The 12,860-nt window shown below is 43.8% G+C and overlaps 1 protein-coding gene across 1 annotated transcript in view; it reads left to right on the forward strand.

Moving 5' to 3' along the window:
• LOC137346948 (disks large-associated protein 2-like) overlaps positions 1–12,860 on the forward strand; it is a 117,883-nt gene that overhangs the window by 32,287 nt on the left and 72,736 nt on the right. The window contains exon 2 of the mRNA XM_068010899.1: positions 5,020–5,240. Coding sequence (XP_067867000.1) covers positions 5,020–5,240 — 221 coding nt within the window. The remainder of the gene's footprint in view (positions 1–5,019; positions 5,241–12,860) is intronic.

The following is a 12,860-nucleotide window of genomic DNA, read 5'->3' on the forward strand; positions in this document are numbered from 1 at the left end:
TTTCCCTTTAAAAATTGTAATTATTTGTAAGGGCTTAAAGCCCTTTCAAAATGGCGCCTGCGTGGTGGCACCGGACGCTGTTGCCGGGGATGCAGCGGCCGCCCCCACATGTCATCGGGGGCGGGCGCTCCACCCCCACTATTTAAATGAGCCCCACACGAAATATCACAGGGACTCCTCAGCGGCCGGTGAATGCGAGCAACCCGCTGAGTTCAAAGGGCGCCGCCACACACGTGCCGCCCAAATAAAATTCAACCCCATCTGCGGACTCAAACTGCTCAGGATTGAATAATGCAGATTGTAATGTTGGAGCTCTCTCATTAAAGTTGGGGCTCAAGGCAAAGTTTACAAAGTTCTATTTCGTTACCCGTTTAACTAAATGAAATGACCTTTCATGAGAAAGGGGAATTGGCTATTTACTTGAATGGGTAAGATTTGCAGGGATTTGGAGCAAGAGTAGGGACGTGGGACCAATTGGATCGCTCTTTCAAAGAGTTAGCACAGGTATGATGAGCCAAATGGCCTCTTCCTGTGCTGTAAGTTTCTGAGCCAGGTTGAAAGATGCCTGTTAGCAAATCACCTTCACAACTTAAAGAGAGAACTTGTATATGTATAAAGCACCTTTTATGGCCTCAGGACATTTTAAGGCATATCATAACCAACTGTTTACTTCTGCTGTTTTGTAATCAAATGTGGCAGCCAATTTGGGTGCAGCAAGGTCCCACAAACAAAATTAGATGAATGACCAGTTCATCCATTTCCGATGGTGGTGGTTGCCGGTTGAATGGCCAGGAGAACTGCTCATCTGCTAAAGAATGCTGAAGAAACATTTACACCCAGCTCAAACATATAGACAGGGCCTCAGTTTCTCTGTTCTGAAGGGCAGCATCTCTGACAGACCAGCACTACACTGAAATGTTCGCCTAAATGCTATACTTAACTCCTGGAGTGGGGCTTGAACCTATAAGCTTCTGAATCAGAGGTAGGAATGCTAGCACCAAGCCAAGCAGATTCAGGGCATGATAGATGTGATGCAAAAGGGAAAAATATTTTTCTGCGTTTCCTGAACGTAGCACAAAAAATGCTATTAGTGAATGCAGCAAATGAGCATTCGGCTCTTTTGTACAATGTTCCACTGTCTACTATTTTAGTGTAGGTTTTAACCCATTTAAAATTCACTAAAATAGGAGACAAAGGAATGTCACATGAATGCATAAAAGGTTTGGCTGACTAATGCCACCAGCTGCAATTTCAAGATTCATAACAGCTGAAGAAAGCCTGTACCAGAATTTCATAAGTGTAACATTGTGCATGAATTTTCATATCAAAGCGATATATTTTTGCACTTTGATGTCTTTTCTTTGCTGCTGTCATAATTCTTATGTATTAAATCATTTTTTTGAAACTCACGTGTTGACTTTAAGGACAAACAACACCCACACTGTCATAAAAGATCTGGCAACAGGCTGTAAAGCTATGCAATTACCTGATAGCTTTTTGCTTTCTATATTTTTCACCTGCATATATTTAATGTATAAATTGAAAAATTGGATCTCAAATATTGAACATCTGCTAACCACACAACTTTGAATATTTTTGTCCGGCAGCGATCCATGTCCTGTGTCACTGAGGAGCAGTGATCACCTGCATGGTCAATAAATGCTAGCAGCTGGAACTCTAATGCGAAGCCTTTTAGACAGATGGTGAATGAGAGAGATTGTGAGAAAACATAAGGCCGAGCTGCAGGGAATTATACAAATACACAGTGCACAGCGTCTGGATCTGCTTCAGCGATTCCTGGTGTTGGCAATGCCAACAGTTGCAAATTATATCCGACAAGTTGACCATTCCCAAGGATGGGAGAATTGCAATGCAAAAAAGGGTCTGCTTGACAGGAAGAAAAACACACTCTTCTCAAAACACACAAAAATAATGACTTATTTTTAGATCATCATCCAGCTGGGTGGGACGGTGTTCACCTGGTGTATTCTTACCTATCCAGTCGTAGCCAGAGAATCTCCTATAATCGCTTGTCCTCTCACTCCCACACCATTATGTCTGTTGTCCCCCAAGGATTTATCCTTGGCCTCCTCCTTTTTCTTATCTACGTGCTGCCCTTCAGCAACATCATCTGAAAACACAGTGCCACATTCCACACATACATTGACAACCTCTACCTCACCACCTCCTCTCTCGACCATGTCACTGCTTCTGATTTGCCTGCTGCTTGTTCGACATCCAGTATAAGATGAGCAGAAATTTCCTCCAATTAAATATTGGAAAGCCTGAAGCCATTGTCTTTGGTTCCCACCGCAAACCCCTTTCCCTAGCCACCGATGCCATCCCCCCTCCTGGCCACAGCCGGAGGCCGAACCGGACTGTTCACAACCTCAGCGTCCTAATTAACCCTGCGCTTACCTTCCCACCCTATAACCTTACTATCACCAAAATCAGCTACTTCTACCTCCATAACATTGCTTGTCTGTGCCCCTGCCTGAGCCTATCTGCTGCTGAAACCCTCTTCCATGCCTTTATTACCTCCAGACTTGATTATTCCAATGCTCTCCTGGCTGGTTTTCCACCTTGCACCTCGTAAACTTGAGTTTATCCACAACTCTACTGCTTGTATCCTAACATTGCACTGAATCCAATTAATCCTTCACCCCTATACTTTCTGACCTACATTGACCCCTGGTTGGCAAAGCCTCAATTTTAAAATACCCATCCTTGTGTTCAAATACCTCCATGGCCTCAGCCTGACCCCGCACCCCCCCCAACCATCTCTGTAACAACCTTCCAAGATCTCTGCCGTCCTCCAGTTCTGACCTCCTGTGCATCCCTGATTTTCTTCATCCCACTGTTGGTGGCTGTGCCTTCAGCTGTAATTCAGTTCTGGAATTCCTCCCCTAAACCTTACCACTGCTCCACCTCTCTGTCTTCTGTTGAATCGTTCCTTAAAACCCATGTCTTAGACCAAGCTTTGGGTCACCTGTCCTAATATCTCTTTATGAGACCCGGTGTCAAGTTTTGTTCAAAAATGCTCCTGTGAAGCACCTTGGGATGCTAAAGGTGCTATATAAAGGCAAGTTGTTGTTGTCATTGGTGGCTGAAAGGTGAGCGGAGGCATCTACCCTAACAGTGAAGTAAAGTCATTGTAACTTTTAGTATGAAAATAAAATGCCCACAGGAAACTAATATCTAGAGTTGCTTCTGTTGAAGAGTGCTGCATTAAATAAGCCCACACACACAAACCCACCCATCCCCCAACCCGATACTGTCAGGTTCAATACCTGCCCCGTGACTATTGCCCCAGTGATGTCATCAACAGTTTTCGATTGAACAAAAATATTGAGACTGTTCTCTGTCTTAATGAACTAAGCTTTTATTTGGCTTTAAAGCTGTTTTGAGCCAGTTTTAAAACACCTTTTTGAAAACGTTGTACCATCTCCAGAATGGATGGTGGCAGAAGAAGAAATCTAAATTCAGCATTTGAAGACAAACTTCCATGTCACTTATATTGAATAAAAACTTGAACGGTGGTTTCTCCAGCCAGTTACAATTATGAAGATAACCAATCTTGTGTCACAAATGAATACTCACCGGTAATATTCAGAGCCTTAAGATACTCCTGGTTATTTATTTTGTTGTGTCTTTTTTATTTGCATTATTTTTGTTCCCTCAACAACTGTTGATGGTATAATTACAACTGAAAGTGGGCTCATCTGACAGTATAATACTCAGCTTAGATTATGTATTTAAGTCTATAGTGGGGCTTGAACCCACAATCTTCTGATTAGAGGTCAGGCGTTACCAACTGCGCAAGCTGATGCAGGATTTAAAAAATAAAAACAATCAAACGTAATCTACATTCTGCCTTAACATACATCATCTTCCTACAACATTCTTTGCATCTGTGATAACAAAGTATATTTAATTGATAACGAGCATCAGTACAGACCAGTGGAAAGAGTGGGTGCTTGAAAATTGTAATGCTTGTACAGGGGTTCCATGCAGCTGTGAAGCTTCTGGATGTATTGAAATCACTTGCATGATATTAGAGTCAGGAATGAATTGGATCGATATGTGTGTATAATGTCTGTTTGAGACAATTGCTTTTTGAGAAATGTACATTAAACTGGAATCAAACAAAAGAACACATTTGATGCTCGCTAATCCGATCTTTGTTTCCAGGGATTATTATTCTGGACTTGCATTGATTCTTGATGTACATAAATCGGTACTGATGGGCTTCATGTATTTGGAATAATAAAGAGATAACGGGTAAAGTTTATTTCCAGCAGCTTTAAACAGGATTCAAAAAATAAACAGGTTTCAATAAGAAGAGGGTTTTAAAAGTAAAAGTTAGCCAATTAAAAAAAATAATTCTTGGAATGTGGGCTCCATTGGCAGGCTGATATTTATTGGACAATCCTACTTATCCTTGAGAAGGTGGTGGGCCTTCTTGAACTGCTGCACAGCTTGAGGTGAAAATGCTCCCGCAATGCTGCTAGATAAGGAGCTCCAGGATTTTGACCCAGCGACAATGAAGGAATGCCGATATATGTCCAGATAAACTACAAGGTAGAGAGAGATGCCCCATTGAGAGGGCATGAACAGACTGTAATCATTATAAAGCCTTGCACATCACAAATGACCAGGCTCCCATGTTGTAATTGTATTTCCTCCCATTGATTGATTGAAGGCAAAAAAAATTGACACCTTGACCATAGGCAGGAGAAAACCTTGCTGTGGGCTATATCTGTGTCCTTGCTATGAAACCAAACAAGACATTCTGCCTACATGCCTTTTCAAACAGCGGTATTTCCAAAAGACACTCAAGTGACTGAGATCACATATAAGCACCCAACGTGATTTATTACAAAATGAAATACTATTAGTGAAGAAACAGTGGGCAAACCTGAGAATAATACTCCATAAAAATACTATTTCAATCAGCAATAATGTTCGCAGTTGTAGATTTAACTCCTTCATCTGTTGCATTTTATGTTGGCTGTCTAGGTGCCCCAGGATGAATGGGGTGGTGGGTATCCAGGAGTGAATAAGGATGGTGAAATCCCTTGTCGGAGAATGCGCAGCGGCAGCTACATCAAAGCAATGGGAGATGACGAAAGTGGAGACTCAGATGCAAGCCCAAAGATGTCACCAAAGGGAGCTTCTCAGCACGAGAACTATCCGAAATTGATGGGTGCAGGAAGCAGCAGTGAGCAGAGTCGCTCAAAGTAAGGTTAACTCCCCCTGCTGAGTCCCAATCAGCGTGAGCTATGCTGTCTTGTTTCTGTTTGTCGGGTTTCATAACGTTCATTGCAGAGACCTATAGAACACACCACATGAAAGCTGAGACACGTCACAAAAGGTTCATATGAACAGTACATTAGAGATGCACGCCCAGTTTCCCAACAACAGAGTTGCATGTTTTGTATGGAAGTTGCTATTTATATAGCTACTGCCCTTATGTGGGAGGACAGATTTATCTGAACTCAATGGGGGCAACTGTTGTGGTGCTACTATTGACCTCAATGTCCCCCTGGGATAGGGAGAGCAAAAGATGCCAGGGTTTTCACTCCTGGTTGCTGCCATTAACTCTCGCAGGAAATGTGCATTTGTGAATGGCTGGTAAGATCAGGATTGTGTTAGGTGTGATGCTTCATGTACATGAATAGCCACGCAGTGGCAGATGTGAGTAGGGTAGTGTTTCCAGTTTGGGAAATTGCACCTAAAATGCAGTTGAAATTGCACAGATTAGGATACAGTTTAAGATTGTACTAAAATTCAATTGCATAATCACAAGTGTAGGGCAGGACTTTGCCCTTTGGGTCGGCACCCTGATATCGGGGTCAAATGGGGGTCAGAAGCCCGCACTGTGTGGGAAACAGGCATACGGCAGTGATTTTCTCTGAATTGACCAATTAGTGGCTAGAAGGCTGGCTCACTGTCCAATTAAGGACGGTGGGTGGGCTCTTGAAGCTGGACGGACCATAGGAGGCCCTGCAGCACGAAAGAAGTAGCAGGCTGTCTATTCAGGTAAGGGAGAGAGAGGCCACCTCAAGATGGAAGCGCCTTCTCTCCAACTTTTTAAACTTTAAAATAAAAAATGCCCTCTGCAGTCAGGCCACCATTGTTGAGGGGGTGCCCATCCATTTGGCAGCCTGCAACTCCAGCTAAAGCCAAGAAGGCAGGGGGAGTAGGGGGTGGGTGGGGGCCTCAAAGCCTGCCTGGAGCGCTGTCCCCCTGGTCTGCCACTGGGAGGCCGCCTCCAGGCAGCTGGCCTAATCCCCGACACCTCACGGGGCTTGGAGGCCAACTGGAAATAGGCCTTAAAAGAGCCTTAATTGGTGGGTAGCCCTACCACACCCCCATCCCACCTCCAGGAAAATGGCCTGGAGGCAGGATCTGGTGGCAAACTGACACGCTGGCTGGCGGTTTGAAATTCCTCACTGGTCTGCCTCCATGCTCACCCACCAGGGCCTAAAAATCCAGCCCAGAGTCCTCCATGAACCAGTGCAATTGATCAACATAACAGATCATCATTGTTCCTTCTTTCCATTAAAAAGTATTCCTTGAAATATTTAAGAGTGGTAACCTGATGCAGTTTTATTAATATAGCTGAAAATGGGTTTATCATCACAAATAAGTATTTTTGAAAAGGGGATACAGTCCTCCATCTGCAAGTAACCTAATTTAAAGTAACTGAAAATGACTTGAAAATAACTATACTGAACCATTTTATAACTTCATTAGTATACACTGGTCAGTTTCTTCATAAATTAAATACTTTTAATATAAAAAAACTTTTCAAATGTGCCTACTACTGCCTGTAGAATTTGACGAGCCTTCCTGAACCAGCACAATTGGTGGAATCTCGCAATTTTTGACCTGTTTGTGGGCCGGGCCTGATCTGGGAGAATTGAATCTTGAACCAGCAGAAAAGATTGTTGGTGTAAGTGGCTTTGGCATAACTCACTCACGTTTAAGATTCACCAATGTTTTATGTTGGTTTAGCTGATACTGCCAAGATTGCACTGTAATTGCTAGTATATCAAGTGGAAACTCAACCCCTGTCTTTATCTATTTTGGGTTGAAGTACCACAAAAATTTGGGAATTAAGAAATAATTTATCCTGTTTTTCTACTTCCTTAACTCTGCACTATATTCTTTCATCTGGGATTGGGGAAGTGAATGAAATGGTGCTTCTCCACAGCAGGGTGGGACAGAACTTACTGATCAACTTCTGCCCCAGATATACGGCTTCAAAGTGACTCCTGATAACGCAGCGCAGCACCGACGTCATCAGAGCGCTCCCAGCTTCACACATGCTCAGAAGTCAGTATAGTGCTGTGCATGCGCAGCCTTCATCAGCACCCACTTGCCAGGACTAATTCACGCAAGCGCATGAAAACATCATCGCGTGCTGCAACATCTGCACAACACTCACTCCCCGCCTCGCCACTTCTTCTCCTCCCTCAGCCACTCACTCCCCACTGCCACTCGCTCCCACCTTGCCACTTCCTCCCACTGCTCTGCCTCTGCTTCCCCGCTCCCTCCCGCTTCTGGTCCCCGCTCTCTCCCACGATCACCATCTTTCTTCCCTGCACAGGGGAAGTGGGGCAGTGAGAGAGTGACAAGATGGGGAGGGGAGGGAGACTGCAAGCGGGACAGATTGGGGAGCAGAAGTGGGAGGGAGCGGGGAGCAGAGGCAGAGCAGAGAGGATGAAGTGGCGAGGCCGGGAGTGAGTGGCCCACAGGGGGTAGAAGTGGCGAGGCAGGGAGCAAGCGGGGAGTAGACGGGCACAAGAGGCAGTGGCGAAGAGAAGCGTGATAGCAGGAGGGAACGGGGTGCTGTTGGGGGTGGGATGGAGGCAAAGATCGCAGCCACTGTAGGCATTTGGGTTTCATTTGTTTTTGTTTTTGTGATAAATGGAGCAGCGCCACCTTTACTACTGGCAGCTGCCAAAAGCATCGCAGACAGTGACATTTCAGTGCATGAGGCTGTATTTGTGCATGTGCAAATACTACGCCATCTAGTGGTTGCATTGTCAGCAAATGTAGCCATACTGCTTTGCCAGCTTGAGGTATCCAACGCTCAAAGATTTTCCAATTATTCAGTTCATATGACCAGGTATTTTTTTGTTACCATCTTGTGCCATGCTATCATAGATTGGTTATTTGGCAGTAGAGGAAAACACCTGACTGTAGGGGACATATTATCTGTTTATGGGGTAAAACTATATGGCACTGAACCCAAGAGTATAACAGTACACATATTCAGAATTTTTCCCAGGACTGGTTATCAAAGTAATTATTCCAGCTAAAAGGTGCACCGCATTGAGCCTTTTCGATTGTGGAAGAGTTCAAATTTCTGCACTTGAACAGAGAATCTATGGGCTGGATTTTATTAGTGCGCCACATTCCGCGGCAGCATACTGAGAGAGCAGTGACCTTCTGACATGGAAGTGCCGCTACACAGACCCCGCGATATTACATGCGGGGGCTGATTTAAATAGAGGGGGCGGGGCGGCCACCCCTGATGATGTAGAGGGGCGGCCGCCGCGAACACGGCAACGGCGTACGGCGCCACTGCCATTTTTAAAGGGCTCCAAGCCCTTGGCACAGATTTAAATTTTTAAAGTTGTGTTGAATGTAATATGTTTTTAGTAAATAATCAGGAGATGGAGGCCCTTCCCCAACCCCATCCCAATGGTCATCTCGCTGCCCAATACTTGCAAAATTTACATGATTCCGTACCCAAACTTTTGCCCTTCAGCCCCTTCCCACCATTCGCACCACCAATAAAAATTGGTTCCCCCGCTCCTCCACCCCTCGCCCTGAAATTTTTATTCCCTTCCCCACCGGGTTCTCGCCTCGGAACTCTGCATGGAGTTCCGAGGTAAAATCGGCATGGGACAGCTGCTGCCAGCAGGTAAGTGCATTTACATATAATTTAGATAATTTAGGCCAAGGTGGGGGGGGTGCGGGGGGGATTGCACCAAGGTCCCCCCACCACCAGTAATATGCAGCGGGTCCTTCTCAATGCTCAATGTCGGATGTCAAGGCGGGCCTCTTCCCTCATAATTTTACGGATCCCCTCGCCGCGATCCACATGTCAAGGGGCTCATAAAATTCAGCCCTATGTGGGAAATCCAAAATAATGGCAACCAAGTAAAGGTGTCTTAATTTTCACAGTTAGGGTTGATCACATTGTTATAAAAAATCACAGCAATGTTTATTTATGTGATCAACTCAAATTTACAGGCTGCCATTCTATTTTACTGAACAGAATTTCCTGATCATAATGGACCTTTAAACTGGCAAATACTGAGCCAGTGTTGTCATATTTTGGACCTGGGCTTGTATTCAGCTCAGGTACAATGGATATAAATATCCCATCACTGGCAGATGGAAGGGCCCCAGATAAAATGAATTTGGAAAGGATCTGTCGAGAACCCAGTCGCTCTATGTCTATAGTATAAAGCGGCCAACAATCCTGCATAAGAGTTGACAGTTTCACTTGGAGAGGCCATAAGGATGACCATTTGGGAACTGGCAGTAGCACACTGGTGCTTTTCAAGGGATGGCTGGCAGTCCAAGGTTGGGGTTAAGCATATTGTTGGGCAGAGTAGAGGGAGTTTTACTCTGCAGTCGGCTGCACGGTACTTGACCTAGACTGCTTGGTACTGCCACTGATGCAAAACGAGTGAAGAAATGTCCCACTCTCCAGCACTGACAGCCTTCACCCTGAGGAGTACAGTAGCCACTAAAAATGTTTGAAACATTTGTGGTGAAATAACAGTATTAACCCTTTCCTTTATCCAACAATTTCCTGATAATGTTGTAAGTGCAGGGACTGACTTGTGGTTGATACTGTACTGATGTCTATATATAGGTTACTGTTGTACACATGTTCTTCATTTTGAGCCGTGCATAGGACTGCTCTAGTGAAGCAATTATCGACAACAGAAGAGGTACCTTTGCACAATACACCATTCTGTAACCAAAAGAGAGACCACCTGCCCTACACACTTCCCTCCACTCCCTTCCCACACATACTAAACCCCTGCCTATTAGCTTCTACCAGTTACTCTGGTACCAGCCAAGAGAAAATGTACAAAATGTTTTCCAAAAAGATGCTGTTTTCAGTTTGCTCCACCTAGTCTAGTCCACCCAGAGAATGTCTTCCCTCCCTCTCCATCTGGTCAAGCCAGATCAGATCAAAAAGCATCAACACTCGGAAATGATAATGGCATGGTCACACATCCAGCACCCCATAATGCAGCATAGCGGTACACTGAAGGCATCACGTCTCTGTTCTACCCTGAGCATTGTTTTAGTAATCTAAACATACGAACATACGAATTAGCAACAGGAGTAGGCCACTTGGCTTCTCGAGTCTGCTCCGCCATTCAATAAGTTCATGGCTCAACTGATTACTCCACATTCCCGCCTCCCCCCGATAACCTTCCACCCCCTTGCTTTTCAAGAATCTACCTCCCTCTACCTTAAAAATATTCAAAGACTCTGCTTCCACTGCCTTTTGAGGAAGAGAATTCCAAAAGCTCATGACCCTTTGAAAGAAAAAAAATCTCCTCATCTCTGTCTTAAATGGACAACCCCTTATTTTTAAACAGTGACCCTCCCCTTCGTTCTTGATTCTCCCACAAGGGGAAACATCCTTTCCACATCCACCCTGTTAAGACCCCTCAGGATCTTATATGTTTCAATCAAGTCGCCTCTTATTCTTCTAAATTCCAGCGATACAAGCCTAGCCTGTCCAATCTTTCCTCATAAGACAGCCTGCCCATTCCAGGTATTAGTCTAGTAAACCTTCTCTGAATTGCCTCCAATGCAGTTATATCCTTCCTTAAATAAGGAGACCAGGACTGTACACAGTACTCCAGATGTGGTCTCACCAATGCCCTGTATAGCTGAAGCATAACCTCCCTACTTTTGTATTCAATTCCCCTTGCGATTAACGGTAACATTCTATTAGCTTTCCTAATTACGTGCTGTACCTGCATACTAACCTTTTGCGATTCATGCACGAGATACCCAGATCCCTCTGTATCTCAGAGCTCTGCAATCTCTCGCCATTTAGATAATATGCTTCTTTTTTATTCTTCCTGCCAAAATGGACAATTTTACATTTTCCCACATTATACTCCATTTGCAGGTCTTTGCCCACTCACTTAACCTATCTATATCCCTTTGTAGCCTCCTTATGTCCTCTTCACAACTTACTTTCCTACCTGTCCTACCTGTCTTTCCTACCCAGGGATTTATCAGCCCGCAGCTCCAACAATTTGTTCAGTACCACTTGCCTGGTGATTGTAATTTTCTTGAGTTCCTCCCTCCCTTCCATTTCTTGACTTACAGGTAATATTGGGATGTTACTTGTATCCTCAATAGTGAAGACCGATGCAAAAAAAGCTCACATGACCTTTGTTAAAGTCATCATTGCAGTTGCCACCTTGTTTTTGGAAGGTGCTACAAGGCCATGTCTTGTACACCATTCCCCACTGACATGAACGGGAATGGCGTATTGCCTGTGCAGCCACAATGGCCCGGATTTTGTGGTAAAAATTATGGTGAGGCTATCAACACTCACGATTATTAAAAAGTAATTGGACAGCAGCTTCCAGCAGCTACACATGAGCAGTTAATCCGTAAGTTGCTGTACAAGTTGCCCTGCTCCTCCAGAAGCTGTGCTATATCTGCACCTTGTCCAGCAACTCGGTATGAAAACACATGGAACAATATGAAGTTGCTATACTTGCATGATAGATGCCCACTAAACTTGCCAACAAAAGTTAGAGCTTGTCCATTCAAGTGTAAGTAAGCTTTTTAAGACTGATAAATCTTAATTACTGTCAAACATCCTCTCTGACACTGCAAATTAACTTTTACAATTATGGAGTCTCATTCCTTCAGATTTGAATTACTTTGGAGATTTTAAAAAAGTAAAAAAAAGTATATTTTTTCTTTTCCTTTCTGTTTCTTTGATCTCTCTTAATCCCATCTTTCTGTCACTCTGTTTATTTTGCTTTCTGTGCATCATATTACAATAATTAAATATTCTGTCTTACACTTCCTGGTTTAGACTCTGTGTGCCTCAGGATTCTTCAATCTGATTGGTTAAGGAGACACACCGTTGCTGTTCATACAGGTTCCAGATCCCCTTTAAGGGCATTGCACTGTTTTTGCTCTCTAATAACTGCAAGTTCCAGTGCAAAAGCCCACGGAGAGTCTGTGGGCAAGTGTAAGTGTAATGAACAGTTGGCATGTTCATTTGCTGCTGACTGCAAATCCAGTCCAATATATCAATCAGGGTATGGATAGGAGGCTATTGCTACCCACTTGCAATTTTCCACTTTAAAAACTGCAATTGTTGTGAAACCAGAAAATTCAAGCACTGCTGGAAAATTAGTTTTCAAAATCTCTCATTGGAAATATCTAGAATCTTGTTGTTTGTTGAACCAGGACCAGAATCACTGTGATATCCTGGACAAATTTTGATGAAGTATTATACAGCCAACATTTTATTGTTGAGCTGATACCTCTATCCCCTCTACCTGGAAGATTTGCTCGTTTCGAATACAAATCTTTAATTACCACACTGCTGGAAAGTTTCCTTACACTTTAAATTCATTGCATTTAGATTTTGTCCAATAAATGATCTCTTACATTTCTAACCACTGATCTGCTGGAAATGTGCGTATGTTTTTGTGGTACCTATCAGCGTATTCATCTTACTCCAGAATTATTCCTTTAACATGTACAGTTGTTTTTACCATTAATGTGTAATTCTATGCTGCCACCTTGAGGGAACAGTTAAAAGTGAATAGATG

The sequence above is a fragment of the Heterodontus francisci genome, chromosome 31 (genome assembly GCF_036365525.1).
Source record: "Heterodontus francisci isolate sHetFra1 chromosome 31, sHetFra1.hap1, whole genome shotgun sequence".
NCBI classification, from domain to species: domain Eukaryota; kingdom Metazoa; phylum Chordata; class Chondrichthyes; order Heterodontiformes; family Heterodontidae; genus Heterodontus; species Heterodontus francisci.